Here is a 19,456-nt window from a genome sequence, read left to right on the forward strand (position 1 = left end):
CCTGTCATCTTGATGCATCTCCATGAAGTCAGTATCGTAAGTATTGAGACAGCTGTCTTTACCCTTTTGTACATTTGATTGTCTTTCATTAGTGCTGTGATGTGGAAACTGTACCACTGTGCCAATACTTATGCTATCGACTGCATCTAACGATCCAATCCATATCATGTCGTGGATAAGCTCCTGCTGTGACTCCATTGTGGGCCTTTGCTCTAATCATGTTTGAATTTAATGAAAGAAGGAAGGGAGTGACTTTACTTAAAGAATCTTGTATTGAAATGTTGATGTTGAACTGATTATTGACAGGTTATTGATAGATGCTGTGTGACCTGATAATAGAGGTAAATTCTGAAGGTGTCATATTAGAAATGTAAAATAAACACACCCCTGCTTTATTTAATTACACTGACACTGCCTTGGGGGTGTTTTACTGCTTCAGGTCTTAACTGTTTGTGTATTTATTACAAAGATTGCTTTCATTTTTAACGTGTGCATTTTTCCCACTTTTTCTTTTTCTTTTCTTTTTTTAAAAAAGACTACAGCTGTACTTTCAAAGAGGCTGTTCTTGTTTCTTGCCATGGCTTGACTCTGGTTGGTCTTTGACATTTGCATCCATCCTCTCACACTGCAGGTGTGGGCTGATACTGACTGATATTATCTTCTAAAGTTTTAGGCCACCCCTTTTTCTTGGAGAGCTGAGCCTGAGTCCACAGCTCAGGGTTGGCAAAATTAAATGGATAAAATGTAAGTCCCAAATAAAGCATACCCTAAACATCTCTCCACTTACAGTCTGGGTTGCTGGATTACCTGTGCTTGTCCGCATGAAGAAGGACTGCACTGCCAGCTCTCCACCTCAATTATACTCTGGGTGTAAAATGTGATATCAGTGGGGGCAGATTGGAAATTGGACTGGCCAGCCATGGTTCAATCAGAGTGGCCACTTGTTAGTTCGTGTGACTCTTAGTAGGCCTAATTATATTTAGCGTGATTGTGTGTGTCCTTCTCTTTCTGCATGTTAGTCACTTTCTAGCAATTTACAAGGGAAATGTCTTCTGTAGCCACGTCTTTTGTAGCTCTGTCCTATTGATGACGAAAATAAAGAGATGAGATGTATTGCCTATGTTTTGTGATAATTAATCTTTTCTCCGTTCCGTTGTGCGCGTCACATAAGGGAATGTCCTTCTCTCTCTCGCCGTAGTCTAGCAGTGCGTGGTTGAAAGACAAGCCACCGGCACCAATCATCGCAGCCTTGCAACATTTTACAGCCAATCCACGACCGGTTGCTCAGAGTGCACTTCCATTTATGGTCCTGCAGCCACTTCCTCATTGAGGTGAAGGCAACAAAACGTGTCCCCGCGATGTAAGCCTGCTGCGGGGGGAAACGCGGCAGCCAGAGGACGTCACACGCCTCGGATCATTGCAGGCGGCTAGAAGCGGACGGACCTGTGTGAATATGGGGGTAAGGACCGTGAATCAAGCTATTATTTAAACAACCCTAAATATTACAGAGGGATGACTTGTTACATTGGGTAGCGTGAGGGTGGCGGTTACCGTGTTTATGTCTCGGCGTGATTGGCTGTTTCTCTTGAATGATCCCGTGCTTGTCCTCTAATTAACGGCATTCAGACATGTAAGCCAATAAGGGATGAGGTCGTTTTGAATTTGAGCTGTTATTGGTCGTTTGCCAGCTCCCTTGCTCTCCCATTGGCTGTTTGTGCCCAATCGCGTTCTAGAACCCTTTCACGTGAGTGACGCCGCTCGCTGTCCAATGAACGCGTCGCAGACGTCGACGTGATTGGTCCGATGCTCGTTTGTGGGCGGGACTCTCTTGTGTTTTGTGATGGGATGGAAAATGGCGGCTGTTCAGAGACCGCATTAACTTTACACAGTTCTTTAGTGTTACGAGCAGCAACAATATACACAATTTACTCGCAGGTTACAAGAAATACCTGAATGTGGGCCTTAAGGTCGTGTTGAGTCTGCTGTAGCGGCGAGCCGGACGCTTTTCAGAAAACTTTTGGTGTAGAGAAACGACACGATTTGGTGTAGAGAGACAGAGAAAGCTCGGAACAAAGCTCGAGTAACGTTACTCAGAGAAGCGATTATGATAATGATGATTACTTGGTGTAATTGTTTACTTAAAATCAGCGTAGGACTGGTTGCTAGTCGGGATCGTACACTAATTGGTCATTTTCAGTGAGCTCTTTAAAGATGTGTCAACAGTGAGTGTGGATGAAGTTTTGTGGCTCTTTAAAGACAACAGGGAGCGTGTTGTCATCTCGGATCACCGTAGTTTAACAGCTCACTCGTATGTTAGTCACTGTTGTAACCCGGCTTATGTGGTCTTACCGGGAAACCCCCTGACCACACACCTTTACTACAGCTTGTTTACTATTCACTGGAGCCATGTGGCGCTCAGGCGCGGCTTAGTGTTTTGTTCCTGATGGGTCCACCGCCTTAACAATACGCGTTGCTGGTAATACTGATAGACTTGGTTGGAGGAAGCTCAGTTTTCCGATGACTATGGATGATTCAAAGCCTCGGTACAGCAAAAGACTGGTAAGTTTAAAGGGAAAGCGCCCGCACTGGTCATATTTGTTGGCTGTAAACATGGTTTTCATTGACTTAAGTCACCAAACAGTAAACTATTGTGTCGAAGAAATGGATACAGTGTCTGTTGACGATGGTTACATGGTGCATGTACATACAGATATTTTAGTAACAATGGCAACATATAAAACACTGGCAAGATCTGATCTGTCCAGAATCACATATTCCAATAAACCATCCATGTATCCAGATATGATTTGTTTGGCTTGTATTAGATCTGCTCACACAGCAGAGCAGTTGTTTCTTCAGTGTGGCCTAGGAGACATTTGCGTTCACCCCTCCAAAATAATATTGTAGCTCAGACACACCCCAGTGAGGTCTCTGTGAATGGATCTTAATGCCCCACACTCAGCATCTGAAGTAGAAGTAGATCACTAGTAAAAAACAAGTTTGCTTATGGAGCCTGCTCAGGTTGAGATGCCACCACTAGTTATAAATACGTGGTTTTCAGAGGTTAAAGCTGTCTAATGTCCAGTTGGCTGTAAAATCTGTAATTAATTGACATATGTGCGCCTGGTCCTAATATGAGAATCCCTCCACCCACCTGTTTATCCTACCGTGGCCTATCTTTTATCTCCCACCCACCCATTTGTTCCCTTCCTCAGAGGGCTGGTACCCGCCGACGCTACCATGACGATGGCATCTCAGATGAGGAGATTGATGGAAGGAGGACGTTTGACCTGGAGGAGAAAGTCAGTAGTCAGAGATTCAGCTCTGACCGAGTCCTTCGCATGGAGGGAAAAGGTGAGCACGCACAAACGGGGAGGTTTAACACTGAAAGCAGTTTCTTATTAAGAAAGCTATGATACTTTGACTCGACCAGCTGCCTGATGACAGCAGTGAGATATTGATATCTTAACTCCCCATGGCTGACACACACAGACCACCATGCAGTGTTATGAACAGAGATTGAAATGTGCCACATACCATCATCACCTAAAGTGTCGCTGTCTGTCAAAACTACCGGTTTAGGTTTTGTCATTTTAAAATAAATAGAAATAAAATGGATTGAAAGATTGTCTCTTTTCTGTTTTTTTCCTTTTAGACTTCACCTATGAGTTCGTCCAGAAAAGTGGTATCACTGAGCCAATAATGTTTGAGAGGCCTGAAGGACTGGGCATCAAGTAGGCATCTAATTTTTTACTACATACGACTCACTACTGTGAACAGGGTCATTGAGTATCAAATCACTCGGACTCATTAACATGAACTTTGATAGCCAAAGGTCACTGTGGCCTCATAAAAAAATGAATGTTTTTGTCCATAGCTGAATAATCTCTTCTCTATCTATGACTGAATGTAGAACAAATGTCAAATGATGACAGCTGTGTTCCCAGTTCAGGATTCAGTCCATGAAGAAGTGCTCCTCTGCAGCCGTTGTAAAGTGTGAAGGCCATCCTTAAATAACAAATATTATGCTGAGTTACCTTTTGTTCCTGTTGTTGTCTAGGATGCCCGACGCTGACTTCAGCGTCAATGACGTCAAGATGTTTGTAGGTAAGACTTCACACATCAACTTTAGGTCTCAGGTTCAAATGTGTGTGTGTGTGTCCCATCCAAAATACCCTTAAAAGAGTCATTTATTGGGGGAAAAAAAAAAAAAAAGAATTAGTGGGGCTGCAACTTCAAACTTCAAAATCACATCAAATTTAATCAGTTAACTTTTTCTTTTTTTAACTATCAGTTGATTAATCCAAACAATGTTCCTTCAGCAAATCTAACTGTCTGATCCCACTGTGCTCCATACTAAATAATCACTAAATGACATAACTGATGTGAAGTTGTCATTTTAAGATTTCTGACACTCTGACTAACCAGTGGAACAAAAACTCTCTTAGGCAGCAGACGGATGATTGACGTGATGGACGTGAGCACCCAGAAGGGGACAGAGATGTCCATGGCCCAGTGGACACGTTACTACGAGACCCCCCCGCCTCAAAGAGATAAGCTCTATAACGTCATCAGCCTGGAGTTCAGCCACACCAAGCTGGAGAACCTGGTCAAGAGACCCAACATAGTATGTCCACACACTCCACAACAGTAGCATTTTTTCTTTTTACATTACAGTATGAACTTAACCAGTGCAAACAGAAGAAGGATTTTAGTAGATTCAGTAGATGTCTCTATTTCTCAAGAGTTTGTTTCTGTCTGTCTTTTCCCTCGTGTGTGTGTGTGTGTGTGTGTGTAGGTGGATCTGATAGACTGGGTGGACAACATGTGGCCTCGTCACCTGAAAGAGAGACAGAGAGACTCGACAAATGCCATCACTGACATGCAGTACCCTAAAGTACAAAAGTAAGTTCCTGTGTTCAGGATGTGACAGGATAATGATTCACTGTTTTCTCTAATCAATTTGATCTCCAAATAAATAATTAATGATATTCCCATGTGCAGATACTGTCTGATGAGTGTTGAAGGCTGCTACACGGACTTCCACATCGACTTTGGAGGGACCTCGGTGTGGTATCACATACTGAGAGGCAGCAAGGTGGGGAAGTGGGAGACGAAGTGATAACATAAAAGACTAAGTGAACAGTGCTGAACAAGAGGGCATGAATGTGATGTTATGCTCTTGACCAGTGCACATATGATAACCACAGATGTGTGTGTGTTTCCAGGTGTTCTGGCTCATCCCGCCCACCCCTCAGAACCTGGAGCTCTATGAAAACTGGGTGCTATCGGGGAAACAGGGAGACGTTTTCCTCGGGGACCGAGCAACTGAGTGCCAAAGGATTGAACTGAAGCAGGGCAGCACCTTCATCATACCCTCAGGTCTCACACACCAGTTTATCTCAGACCTCAAATATGGAGACACGTTAGAAACACTAGTTATAGTTTTTTTTATAGTTTATAGTAGATAATAAAGAAAATAGAGATAATAAAACAGTTGTGTTGATACCAAAAAAAACATGTAGAACTTATTTTTTCCCATCAATAATAACCTACCCTATTCCCACTCAGGCTGGATTCATGCTGTCTACACTCCCGTCGACTCCATGGTGTTTGGAGGGAATTTCCTGCACAGCTTCAACATCCCCATGCAACTTAACATCTGTAATATAGAGGACCGAACACGGGTAGGTACAGACGCTCAGATGCTGGAGGCCGTGATTGACGGGGCAGCGGGAGACTCAGATGTTTTCTGTCACGTCCACTGCAGGTCCCGGGGAAGTTTCGTTACCCCTTCTACTACGAGATGTGCTGGTATGTGTTGGAGCGTTACGTCTTCAGCATCACCAAGACCTCCTACCTCACGCCAGAGTTTCAGAAACACTCACTGGGCATCGGTACGAACTAAAATGCACACAGTGGGCAGATTACGTTTTTTTTTTTTTGTCATGGTCATCTGGTTGTTGATGGAACTCATTCCTTCTGTCAGGTCTGAAGAAGCCGCCCGGGGCAGATGCAGCGAGTGTGCAGGTGAAGGAGGAGGAGGAGGAGGATGAAGGTAGTTCTGATGAGGCTTCAGAGCAGCAGTCCACAGCTAAAGTCTATCTGACTCCGCTTGAGTTGGAGGGGCTGTGTAACCTGCTGGGTAAACTAGAGGCGTTGCCCTCCAACAAGAAGTGCGTCCCAGCAGGGATACACAATGCCCCGGCACTCATAACACACATTAAGGTAGGACTGGTTTGCTTCATGTAATAAAACAATTTTCTGTTTATTTTTGTCATGATAACAAGGGTTTCTCTCATCTCTCCTGTCCTGTAGGCACTACTGAAAGAACACGCTAATGACGCCCCCAAACTGTCCTACTCAGGAAAACCCATTGTCAAGTGGCCAAAGAGGGTGAGCCTTCCTCGCTTTTACACATGCTGCACATTGGTAATGATGGTAGTCTTATAGTTAGAAGTGAGAAGTCAAAGGAAACTTTATTCATCTTTGTTTGGGATGTTGTGATCACATCAAAAGCCTTTTCTACGTGCTGCTGCTGTAACAACATATTTCCTGCCAAGGATCAATAAAGTATTTCTATTACGGTACTTTATTTCTTATTCCTTTTCTTAAGGCAGAGTCACATTATGTATTTTGTTATAGGTGTGAAAATACTACTTTTCTTGTTACAGTCATCATCAATCATTTATCACATGGACTGTTATATTTATACCCAGTGGTCATGATCATGTCCTTGTCTGTATTATAAATGTGTTTATTTATTTTTATTCTTCACCTCTCTGCTCTCCTCCACCAGCCCTCATGGTACCAGCCTCCTCCTCCTCCACCACCTCCTCCCCGTCCTAAACTGGCCACCACCCCAATCATCCCACGACCACAGAAACCAGCCTCCTCCATGTCTGTACTGAGGCGGCGTAGGGTCAGGTGAGAAGGCGTGTGTGTGTGTGTGTGTGTGTGTGGTTTTGCGTGTGCCGTTTTCAGGCTTGTTATCGATTCAGCTCAAAATGTCAGCAGTTTGGAAACTTTTGTAATTCTTCTACTCATGAGTGCTTTATTAACTGTTTCCCATCTCTGCAGGTGTAAGCGCTGTGAAGCCTGTATGAGACCAGAGTGTGGAGACTGTAACTTCTGCAGAGACATGAAGAAGTTCGGAGGGCCGGGGAAGCTCAAACAGACCTGTGTGCTACGGCAATGTCTTTCTGTAAGTCTTAATTTACTGATGAATACAAATTGAATATATATTGGCCACCATAAGACATGACAAGCAGTGGTGCCTTCCGTAGTAAGTGAAATGAATGTGCAATTTCATTTTTCTCACCTTTATTTCCTCCCATCATTGAAAAAAATATAAAAAGAAAGATGTGATGTTGGTGTCAAAGAAACGTTTTCCTTTACATTTGGAGAATATGATTTGTGACCCAGGATTGCCCGATTGATTGGTCATCAATCATGGTGACACACTTGACCTGTATGAAAAAGGCCACCACTGTGATTTAGACATTTTACTTGTCCATGTGTTGGTTTTGATAATATTTCAGTAATTGTTCAGCCCCTGTCTTGTTTTGATTGTTTTTATAACGCACCCTCTGTTCCCTCCAGCCGGGGCTGCCCCTGTCTGCAGTGTGTGAGATCTGCAAAGAGCCCAATCAGGAGGAGAGTGGAGACCCTTCCCTAACCCTGATGGAGTGCTCCAACTGTGCACAGATAGTCCATCCAGCCTGCCTCACGGTACCACACAGACACACACAGAGTTATTTCCTATGCCCTGGACTGTTTTTAGTTAGTTTTATTGAATCACAATTGAACTGGTGGTGTTTTCGTCAACGAAAATTATGATTTAAAAATCGTGGTCAACAATCTTTATCACCTGACTAAAACGAGACGAGACGCAACGTAAATGGTGGTCATGTGACGATAATTAAATATATAATGCAATATTGTTGACGAATAGAAACGAGACTTGTGGTTTACAAAATAAAAACTCTACTAAAATGTCTCTTCATTTTCGTAGACCAAAATAATGTTATAATGTTATAATGTTTAGCCTTCCTAGGCTGTGCGTGAGGTCGCATCATAGGCGCAGACGCAGGCGACGTCACTTTCTGTCCCCACTTGCGGCATAGAGGATGCAGCTGCGGTGAGTTAGCGGTAATTAGAGTTGTTAGATGCCAGACTAGTATAGAAATGCCCCAGATACTGCGGAAAATGCCGGCATCGGTATCGAAGAGTACTGTAGTCCGGGCACCGATCCGATACCACGTGTATCTGTTTACCTGTTAGCTCTGTTAGCTCTGTTAGCTCCGTTAGCGCCGTTAGCTTAGTTTGCGCGATTAGCTCCGTTGGCGCGATTAGCTCAGTTAGCGCGGCTTCAGTCGAACTGGAGCGGTCCGTTTATTGAACCAATTAAGCAGCGCTACAAATAACCTGTGTATACTGCGTATGTGTGTCTCTGTTGTTAAAGTTTAGCGTTAACTTAGGGACTTGTCATAGATATATGGGACTTTGTATGCGTAAACATGACGTCGCGTGCGCGTCTTTTTGCGGTCAGTCGTCATGGAAACATGACGCTCTGCCAGTAGCGCTGTGTTTGGACCAGAGTGAAAACAAACGTGTGTACAAGCTGAAAAATAAAACTATCTATCACCACCAGTATGTGTGAAAACACACTCTGTGGCTGAATTTAGGCAGTTTTTAAAATCAATTATTTATTCCGAGATTTATATTTCTTTTATTTAGTTGTCTGACTGTCAAATTAGACAATAAAAGAAAGTTTAATGTCTTTTTGATGTAGTCTATTCATTTATGTTTTACAAAGGGTTTAACCACGAACCAGGCCTTTCAACAATGATAATCACATCACATTACTATAAAGAGATTAAAATACAATTTTCATTGACTAAAACTGGACTAAAATGTAATCAGTTTCCGTCGACTAATACTAGACAAAAATAGTCATGGGTTATTCTGACTAAAATAAGACTAAAATGCTCAGACTTTTAGTGGACTGAAACTTGACTATACAAAAAAGAGTATGAAAGTGACTAAAACTAAAATAAAATGACAGTTTGACACAAAGGCAAAACTAAAATTAAACAGGTCGCAACAAAGTGTGGACTGTTTCAGTTAATTTCTCCTCATTGTGTTAACAATCAATCATACTGTATAGTATGTTTCATACAGGTTAGTGCTGATGGGCTAAAAGGAATGAGGAAATATTTTTAGTTACGGTACATACTGGTGTTCATACTGCACATTATCTGATACCAGCTGTCTATACATGTAGACTTCCATTAATGTTCAACACAGAGGAGTGAAGTTTACAGGACTGAAAGTGTGGCAGAGCCTGTTTGAAGCTTTAAAAGTACTATTATTTATTTTTCTACATTTATAATGTGTCCTGTCGTTGGTTTTGCCTCTGCAGGTTCAAGGTGAAGGAGAGGTGAACAAAGACCTGCCCAGTTGTTGGGAGTGCCCCAAGTGTGTCCAAGGAATCACTGACCCAGAGGTACACAATGTCTCGTCAAAACACAAACACACACAGGGTTTCCTACCTTTTTGCATTTGTAACACACCAGTGTCTCACACAGTCTTCTGAGTCAATCAGCCCGGCGTTCACACACTCGGTTGTAGTGTCTCTAATGAGTGTTGTGTATCTCCTGTGTGTTTGTTTCCATTATTTTATTTATTTTTATTTATTTATTTATTTTTTTGGTTACTTTAATTTAATTTAATTTCCTTTTTAAATTTTAATTTGAACTCCGTCAGTCATCAGGCAGCGATGAATCGTTGGCTGCCGGCCACCAGCAGCACATCCGTCCCCACGGCCCCCTGGTCCTCAGGCTGGGCCCTGGACCCTCTGCCACCATAGGGGGTCCTGTGGGCTCCCAGCAGGATGGGGAAGTGGTTCGCTGTGGCTTCTTCCCTCCTCCTCTTCCTTCCTGCTCCTCCTCCTCAGCATCACTTCTATTGGTGGCGGCCCCTCTGCCTTCTCAGCCAATCAGCTCGAGACTGGTGAGGGGTGCCGCCTACTCTGCGTACATGCACCTGTCTGTCGCGTGCACTCCACCACGTTTCTTTTCTTTTCTTTTTTTCTCTTTTTTTTTTCTCCTTCCCATCTTTTTCAAGAGAAGAGACACAACTCTTGGTGTAAATGTAACCACCCATACGATGGTGTTACCAACAGAGAACGACGTCCTGTTCAAGAGTTCTGTTTCCATAGTCGGTGACAGAGCCGTGACTCTTCTCTCACAGCTGTTCTCAGCTCAGTGTCTCAGCTCATCATAGTGGAAATTGTGTAGCCCTGACAAACCCACCCTCTCATTTTCTCACTGCAAACAGTCCACACTCTGAGTATTTGAACACTTTTTGTTTTGTTTGTTCTTTGGTCTCTTGGCTTCACGTCTAGTTTGTGATAAAATAATAATATATACAGCATTAAAGTGTTCTAACGTGCTTTAATTTGAGTGCGTTCAGGAGCAGATGTTGCCCCTGTTTGGGTTATAATCTGTAACTTTTACACGCATCTGAGGCTGTTCTTAAATTCAAACCAGCGAAATCTGTGATTTTAATTATGGTAACGCTTGTTTCATTGGTTGCCTGTCAGTTACATCATATCCTCTCTGATCATGTGTCAGTGTTGTGTTTGTTTGACAGAACATTGGCTTTTATCCAGTTTTAACTAGGGATGGGCATTTCGACTAATTTACTAATCGTGTAACCGAAGCTGGTACTAATCGGGTAATCGAGTACTGTAATAAAAAATAAAATGACGTCATGTCTGACGGACAGAGCGCAGCCGGTGCATAAATGCGCTCTGTCCGTCAGACAGTCCGCATTACTGACACACAGCGTCGTCACACACAATGTCAGGTGGATAATAAGAGTAGAGACTGGAGTTTAAGATGCACATACGAGGCAGATGTGCATCTTTATGCCGGGGAATAAATGCGCTGCATGCGCTCTGAGTGCTGAGCGCAGCGCATTTATGCCGCGGCTGCCACGGAGGAGAAAACTTTTTTTTTCTTTTCTTTTTTAAATCATTAGCGGTGCTTATTTATTAGTCCACACTACACATGTTGGTGCCTTCGGTCCTCTCTGCCTCGCATCGTTTCAGGAAATAACAGGGAAGGTTTCAGAGTGTTTGTAAAGTGAAAGTATATTTTCTACCAGACTTGAGACCTGTCGTCTCCCTCCCGACGGCGTACGTCGCCGAGGGAGGGAGGGAGAATTATTGTAAAAGGTTTGAAAGTCCGAGGCTCGATCCAAAAACGCTTTTACACAGCAGAAAATCACGTTGCTTGATCCGAAACTGTTTAACACTACAAAAAGCCGAACCAGGGCATGATAATGTAGTCTGATCCGACACTAGATTGCGCTCTGACGTGCCGTTTTTTTTAATCCTCGGGTACCCGAGTAATAAATTCATAACCGAGTAGCAGATTGCTACTCGAGTACTCGAGTACCCGGGTAACCGTGCACATCCCTAGTTTTAACTCGCATTGTTAAGATTTATTTATTACACCCTGGTGATTTTCAACTACATATTTGAACCAGATAAGGATTTTAGTCATCAGACGACTGGATCTGAAGTTACCAAAGAAACTGTAACTGATGGACGGCTCAGCTCTCTGTAGTGGAGCCCACCAGCTGGGCAAAAAAAAAGTAGCTCTTAACTCTGCTGTGAGTGTGACTGTTGATCCCTAACATACGACCAAAACAACTGGAGATTTTCAGGGTGGAGAGGTGGACATCCTTGACTGGTCCACCTGCTGAAGACTGCCACCCCAAGAAGCTGAAGGAAGCTGCAGTGAAGCTCAGTTTACTCCTGGTGACTCTCTCCCAGTGTTGCTGGGGGGAAAAGAAAAGAAAGAAGGATTTTTCACAAATCTTCAGAAACCAAATGGGCATCTGTCATATAATGTTTGAATCCCTGAACTGGGAGTTTTTGGGTAAAGCGGTTCTGTCTGCATTGGTGTAAAGGCACAGACTGATCAGTTTAGTCACAACAAGATCACTTTAGTCACTTTTGTACTCGGTTTGCGCTTAAGTTGCCAATCTCAACGGTGTACTACCTGACAGATCAGCCTGCACTTCAGCTGATGTCATTCAGTTGTCGCTTCACTCAGCTGTTATTTTGAGTCCGTGGCTGAGTTGCTGTTGTGACACCATCCTCCCTGTTGCTTCTTCCATTGCTGCAGTGACTTGTTGACTCGTTGACTATCTGTTTTCAAATAACTGTCTCCATTTTGTATTGGGAGCAGGGTGACAAGCTCTGTGAGGAAGAGCACTAAGGGCATAAGGCACAACTGCAACAACCAGAATTGGTCCTGAGCAGTAAATGATGCACTCGGTGAGCTTTTCATTAGCACTGGTTGGTGGTTTCTCAGTTCTTCTTGTCATTGAGCTACCAAACCTCAGAGTCTTTCCTCTGACTCATTGCTTCATTTTAACATGATGCCACTTATCATCTCTGCTGATCTGTCAGCTTCATGTTCTGCTGCCAATCTCCTGTCCTACCACATCCTGAGGGCGATCTTGATCTACAGGATTCAACCCTGGAGCCTACTGAAGTTTGGTGAACTCTTTGAGTGTTGCTGTTGGCCATGAACAACCGCTTTTGCCCCGAGTGTGACGCCTTGGAGGCATGAAGGGGAACCCAATGTGATCTTCGGTTTTTGTAGTCCACCCGCCTCAAGGTTGGACTCAGCTCCAAAGAGTCTGTCCACTCTCCTCTGACGTCTCTTATCGGCACGGAGCTGCTGCTCACTGGATGCTCCTCTTAGCTGAACCTGGCACCTGGATCTGCAAGATTTCATACACTGCTGCCACATGATTGACTGATAAAACTGTTATAAAATAAAATTCAGAAAATGCGTAACCAGAAAGACTACAGGCCGCGAACGTGCCGCCCTTTCCCGTGTCAGATACTCCACTGCCTGTTACTGTAGTCCGTAGAGCGGTCCTCACACAAAATAAATTCTTCTGTTGCCGCTTTACGACAAACTGCTGATTTTTTGGCATAAAATGCGACGTTTTAAATAGGTAGAGGTAATATATTTTTCTCATGACACAATTCAATTGGATCATGAAATAACATTTTGACTCCCATTCACTTACATGGAGATTTTTTCCAAATTGAGGTCCCATGGCGAGCTTCTCTTTGCTTCTGCTTAGGCTCTCTATGAGCATGATAATGAGGATGATGATGGACATTCTTCATGTTCTTTCCATTACTTTGTGGCTCGCTGTGCAACTATGACAATATTTATGCGTACTCTTTGACAGAGTACTGTTTGACAGATATCACCTTAGTTAATCATAAGGGCAAAGGACATTTTGAGTAAATGATCAGAGTGAATGTTATTGAGCATCAGCACAACATAACATAAATTGTCTGAGTTTAAGTCACTTCTGATATTTTGTTTCCTCTTCTTCCAGCAGGCAAAAAACGACAGAGGTGACGGCCACCCAGTGGTGAGTGTTTGTTTGTTTTAGTGGACTTCTACATGTGTCTCTACATGTTGATGATGATTATGATTATTTCTAAATGCACCTCAGACTCAACTTCCCTCTTTGTGACATACTGTCATCATTTTCTATCTTCTTCCTTTTTATCAATTTTTTTTCTTCTTCTTCTTACCCCTTTTTCCATTTTCCCTCCTCCACTGCATCTCCAGAAACGCAAATCCTCCACCCTCCTGGATGCTCGTATGGCAAAGATTTACCGGCGGCAGAGACACAGCCGTGACGGCGATGACTCTGCTAGTGATGACGATGATGAAGGTTAAACACCTAATCTGAAGCGGTTATCCAGTGCTACTGGATGACAAGTTGTTGTGTATTAATGGATTATAACGAAAAAATACTTTTTTTTTCATGATGGTCTGTTTCCTCTATCTCTGTCCCCGCAGGCTCTCAGAGAAGAAAGATGGCGCTCCATGCTCGAGGGGGGAGCCACGCAGCGAGGAGGGGGTTTGGTTCCAACAGGAGAGGCCTGTTGAGAGGAAGCTCAGCCCAGAGAGGAAACAGAGGGGGGCTCATGGCTCATGGCTCCTCCTCCATGCTCAAGCTAAAGCGAGGAATAGGCATGAGGGAGACTGGACGGAGGGGGCGGGGGGTGAGGTTACGGGGAGGCTCGAGGATGCAGCGAAGAGGAGACGAGTCGGAAGAGTCCGACGACGATGACGATGACGACGATGACGAAGAAGAAGGGGAGGAGGAGGAGGACAGCGAGGACGGAGACAAAGAGCGACGACATCGTCAACACAGGAGGAGGCGCAGGACCGACAACGATGAAGACGAAGACGAGGACAGCGAGGGGCAGGAGTTTGACCCGGAAGAGGAGGGGATGGATACTATGGAAGACGAAGAGGAGGAAGAGGAGGAGGAGGAGATGGAAGAGGACGGGCGCTGGGATTCAGACCCAGAACCTCCGGTCCTCCTGGTGTCCGACCTGAACGACGACCTGCTGAGTGGCTCCTACCTGACCGTCACCCTCCAGCGCCCCCACAAGGCCAAAAGACAATCTGGTAAGACCCCGACATCGACAGTGTGAAACACGAACACTGGAGTAGAAATTAACGAGTTAAACTGAGGTTTGTTTCTTCTGCTCAGGATCCATCGTTCCAAAGCTGGAAGCAGCGGTGGGCGCTGGTGGTCAGCAGGGATTCATCCAGCGGAAGACGGCACTGTCCAAACCTTCACGACTTAAGGGCGCCGACTCCACAGCTGACGGCATGACCCCGAGGGGCCCTGGCAGGTAGAGCTCAACACATGATCTACATTCACCCATAGTTCTTCAAACGATCTTATTTAAATACAATCACAATGGAAGTTAAAGAGCTGAGCGAGCTGAGAGATCATATTTCAACCATTGGTCAACCTTTTCTGTCCTCAGCAAAGCTGACTTGCTGCTGACTTGTATAATTAGACAGCTGAGAATATTACTGTCGGGTATTGTCCCTCCTCTATTCAATATGAAAGGAGGCTGAAAATCACAGGACCTGTCTGTTCTGATGATACAAGTCAGAGGTCCTGAAATGTGTGTTTCTCTTCTATAATACACATTCTACATCTCGGAGGTGTCGTCTTTCCAGATGCGAGCTGCCTTTCAATAGGGGGGGTTTGTGCAAAACGCTACATATGAACAGCCCCCCCACACACACTTTAATCAAGGCAGTGGCCAAAATCACCCAGGCTCACAGTAGCAGAAACGAACAATACTTATCCAAGATCACACATTTAATGAGGTTTTTATGAAGATCAGCTCTGATGTGATTGAAGGAGAGGAGAGTCACGCACATTAGGACAGTTGAACAGATTCATTCATCTCAACCAGCTGACACTGAATCCTACTGTTTACTGTTTTTACATTTGTCTCATAACATACCCACATTTTATCCAGTTTAGTCTCTGTGAATGTGCATGTGAAAGAATTAATCCAAATCAAATTCTATATCTTGTCACTTTCCTTGTAGGCCACGTCTGCGCGGTAGCCATAGTGACAGAGGTGCTAGAGATCGTTCTGCATCTTCTTCAGAGGAACACGAAGCCGCCACTCTTACGCCCTCCTCCCTGTCGCCTCCGTCCCTGCTGTCTCTGCCGTCCTTTAAGGACGTGGGTAATGAGAGAGGAGGGGAGAAGGAGGTGTGGGTGTCTGTGTTCAGATACCTAAGCAGAGCTGAGCTGCTGGCCTGTATGACTGTCTGCAAAGCCTGGTACAAGTGGTACGTCACTCACTTCACAACCAAAAACAAACCCAAAAATGTGTCTTTTGATTTGCTCTCGTTGTCCCCCGATGGACAAGAAGCTGAGGTCTGACGCAGTCTCGCTGTCTCATAACAGGAGCTGCGACAAACGCCTGTGGAACCATGTGGATGTGAGTCGGTGCAGCCCGCTCAGTAACCAGGCCCTGGCAGGCATCATCAAACGCCAGCCCAAGTCTCTGGACCTGTCCTGGACGCCTCTGGCAAAGAGACAGCTCAACTGTCTGCTCACCAGGCTTCCAGGTACCCACACAGTTACGTGCATTCACACACAGATCCTGTTTGTTGTCTCTACGTGTCTCATCATACGTCCTCCTCGTCTGCCTGTGTGATGTGTGTTTTCAGGCCTGAGGGAGTTGAGGGTGACCGGTCTGTCCTGGTCCTGTCTGTCAGCGCTGGTCTCTCCAACTCTTCCCTACCTGCGGCTGCTCGACCTGCGCTGGTGCGAAGGCCTGAAAGACGCCCAAATCAAAGAGGTCATCATCCCGCCTGGTGAGTAGCAGCAGAAATGAGCAGTGTGGCGCTCAGTGATGGTGTCACAGCAGTGAACTGGTATTTTACTGGGCCGCACTGAGTTTCCTGTCCTGCGCTGGTTTGGTATGAATATGAGGAGAGATCTGAATTTACACTGAGGCATGAGTCTGGATTCTGGTTTAGTTTATTTATTTGTGTGTTTGATTTATAAAAAGAAAAGAAAAAGAACAACAACAAAAGAAGAAAGGTGCACAAGTGGGAGGAAGACACCCAACACTGAAATTAAAAAACCAGCTGTATACATTTGCAAAAAAAAAAAAATTACAGATTATAGTTAACAGCCATAAATATATTGAAAATATCTGAAAAAAAGGAAAGTGATACCACGGAGAACAAAAGAGAGAAAAATAAATAAATAACAATAACACATTTGTGTTACTTTCACATTTGTACTGCTTTCAATTCAATTCAATTCAGTTTTATTTGTCACTTCCATGAGAAACCATTTGTTTAACATGGGAGTGAGAAGCCGTTCTAATTCTAAAATTCTAAAAAGACAGCAACGTTTTGTTAAGTAAAATAAATGGTTAGGAATAGATTAAAAATTACATTACATTTCACACAACTGTTATCATACCTCGTTATATAGTACTGTACTCCTTCTAGAGAAACTGTTCAGGATGTTTTTTTTTTTTTTTTGAAAGACTGAAATGAGGAGTGTGTTCCACATGATTGGACCGCTGTGCCTTAATGAAAACTGGCCAACTAGTCCTGTAAAACTGACTATGTAAGAGATCAGCAGATCTGGTTTGAGTCCAAAGCTGCAGGGGCCTCCATCTGTAACCGTGCCCCCCCACCCCCCCACCTCTCTGCCCGTCCCGTAGGTTCAGAGTTGTCCCGCAGCCGACTTAGGAACATGGTGACGCTGCGTCTCTCCGGCCTGGACATCAGCGAGTCCACTCTGAGGCTGCTGCAGCGCCACATGCCTCAGCTGGAGAGGCTGGACCTGGCTCACTGCAAAGACATAACCGACTCGTCCATCGCCCTGCTGGCAGCAGCTGGGACTCACACCCGCAACAACCTCACTGAGCTGACACTGTCAGGTGGGTGTCTGATCGATGGGATACTTTATTGATCCTCAAAGGGAAATTGAAATGTTGCAGCATCTATTCACGTATGATTTCCACAACTTAAAGGTTGAATATGTAGAATATTTATTAAAAGCTATATTTTTTCAAAAATAATACATCCATGGGGCGTTTTGAGGGGTACAGAATGTTTTTTTTTTTTAGTCTGAATTAATATTTTTACATTTTTTTGATGGGCTCAACAATGACTTTCTGTCATGTTCTGTTTACATTCGTACCTGCCCGTAGCCGACACGTGGCTCAATTCTCCGCTGTTTTCCTGCCTCCTCCCGGTCGTATGCGTTTGTTTCCAACCAAGCCTTTTTAATAATCAATCGGTGGATCAATGGATTATCATATACATGTTAGGATGGGTGTATTTGTGTAGTCTTATCTGTCATAAACACGTTTACTGTCGCGGACCCCCGGTGCCACTGAGCAGTGACATCGGAGGCTCTGAGCGCAGGTTTGGTTTTCAGCAGCGGTGTGGAAGGCAGAGAGCCTCCACACTCCCTGTAACAAGCTACAATGCTGTTAATGACGGTAAAAATGAAACATAAGGTAAATATCCTGCATAGTTCTCCTCCTGTCTGTCCTCTGATCAGACCGGAGTCTCTAGCAACGGCCCGTTTTACCTAGCAACAGTCTGGCAATCGACTGCTGGAATTCTTTTTCTGTTGTTGTTCTGGTAATTCTACATATTCAACCTTTAACAACTTTGATTGATATAGCTGGGTTGTCACGGGTTTTCAGACACGCCTGAGAAGATGAGGTTGGTTTGTGTGTCCAGAATCATTTCTTCCATGAGTTTGTTTTCTGCAGCGATGGTTTGCATTTCTTCAGTGAGTGTTGTTGACAGGGGGCTGTGGGTGCTGGTTTGATTGAATTCCAGGCTGTTGTAGATGAATTAGTACAGTATAAGATGTACAGAAGTTAGAAAGACAATGAGTTTTTGGTTTCTGGTTCAAATGGATTTACTCTGTGATCATCACTGTTCGCTTCTGTCTGTCCAGGCTGCAGTGAACTGACTGACGGCTGTCTGTCCTACCTGAAACGCCTCTCCTCACTGACTCTCCTCGACCTCAGAGGCTGCCAGGGCATCAGCCGACGAGCCTGTGACGCCTTCATCTCCGACCTCTCCCACGTCGCCCTCTACTGTATGATGGAGGAGAAGCTCATCCAGCGCCTGGACTGAAACGGACAGATTTATGTTTTTTTTTTTTTTTAATACTCTCGGCCTTTAGTTTGTCTTGTGCTCACCAACGTGACGAGCAGCGAGCCTGCAGTCGGATGCAGGAACGTGGAACCTCATCAGACGGACGGCTCTGGCAGTGTCCCTCTGGTACAGTGAACAGTAACCTCGCTGGAGCTGTTGGACGTTGGCGGCTCTCAACCTCCACTACCCGTTCTCCACAGAGTCACAGTGTTACTTCAGAGTATGGACCCACACTCACTCTCCATAGACTTGAAACGGGGTGGACACGGCCCGAATCTATGTTTGTTTACTCGACTAAACTTTACCAAACTGGCAGTTTGGTATAATATTGCGTGTACAGTGAATTCCATGTAAATATGTGTCTATTAGCAGCTGCGACAGTGTGATTGGTATTGTCCTCACCTTGGTATCATGGGAAAATGCGCTACTGGAGACGCCCACTTGAGCACTCAGGGGTCTGACATCACGACTCGTGCTCTCATCATCACCTACATTGAAAATCAATCAGGTATTCGAACTTGTACTTGAACAGTTTTTGTAATGTAATAAAATGTGAATTGTTAGTTTGTGTTTGAAGCATTTGTTCAGCATCTACAGTTTTACATACAAACAAAAAACATTTTTGAAGTCAGTAGTCAGTAACCTCCCCTTCGCTCACTCTTCTTATTACATGCTTTATACAACATGGGATCCATCATGCCACTTCCCTCCTCAATCCACACCAACCCCCTTCCCCCATCTCTCTCTCTGTTAACATCCTTCACAGACATAACCTCAGGGAAGTTAGAAATGGGGTTTCTGGTTCACCAGAATCTCTCCAGGCCTCCTCTCTCCTTATCCTACAGTATCAGTTTGTCTGTTTTCACTTTTAC

At 44.4% G+C, this 19,456-nt stretch overlaps 1 protein-coding gene across 2 annotated transcripts; it reads left to right on the forward strand.

Annotated features, from left to right (window-relative positions):
- Positions 1-1,852: 1,852 nt before the first annotated feature.
- On the forward strand, positions 1,853-19,147 carry kdm2aa (lysine (K)-specific demethylase 2Aa). Of its 2 annotated transcripts, none has more exons than XM_083971545.1 (25): positions 1,853-2,559; positions 3,216-3,354; positions 3,656-3,734; positions 4,061-4,107; positions 4,449-4,627; positions 4,799-4,905; positions 5,005-5,098; positions 5,229-5,382; positions 5,572-5,687; positions 5,771-5,897; positions 5,990-6,228; positions 6,319-6,396; positions 6,800-6,927; positions 7,081-7,204; positions 7,603-7,731; positions 9,425-9,508; positions 13,441-13,476; positions 13,680-13,785; positions 13,914-14,531; positions 14,617-14,761; positions 15,480-15,728; positions 15,847-16,010; positions 16,113-16,259; positions 17,126-17,344; positions 18,382-19,147. In XM_083971545.1, exons 1-25 carry the CDS (start codon positions 2,518-2,520, stop codon positions 18,561-18,563), a joined length of 3,732 nt encoding a protein of 1,243 aa, XP_083827671.1. In that variant the 5' UTR covers positions 1,853-2,517; the 3' UTR covers positions 18,564-19,147. The 2 variants fall into 2 exon arrangements, with proteins under 2 accessions (XP_083827671.1, XP_083827672.1); XM_083971546.1 differs by having other exon boundaries at positions 13,444-13,476.
- The last annotated feature ends 309 nt before the right edge of the window (positions 19,148-19,456 follow it).

Source organism: Trachurus trachurus (genome assembly GCF_905171665.1).
Source record: "Trachurus trachurus genome assembly, chromosome: 1".
Classification (NCBI taxonomy): domain Eukaryota; kingdom Metazoa; phylum Chordata; class Actinopteri; order Carangiformes; family Carangidae; genus Trachurus; species Trachurus trachurus.

What these genes read in the sequence shown, in the direction of transcription:
- kdm2aa (XM_083971545.1), top strand. Translation starts at nt 2,518, where the DNA reads ATGACTATGGATGATTCAAAGCCTCGGTACAGCAAAAGACTG. An exon ending in CTCGGTACAGCAAAAGACTG is followed by an intron (nt 2,560 to 3,215) that starts GTAAGTTTAAAG and finishes TCCCTTCCTCAG; the next exon opens with AGGGCTGGTACCCGCCGACG. An exon ending in ACCCCGAGGGGCCCTGGCAG is followed by an intron (nt 14,762 to 15,479) that starts GTAGAGCTCAAC and finishes CTTTCCTTGTAG; the next exon opens with GCCACGTCTGCGCGGTAGCC.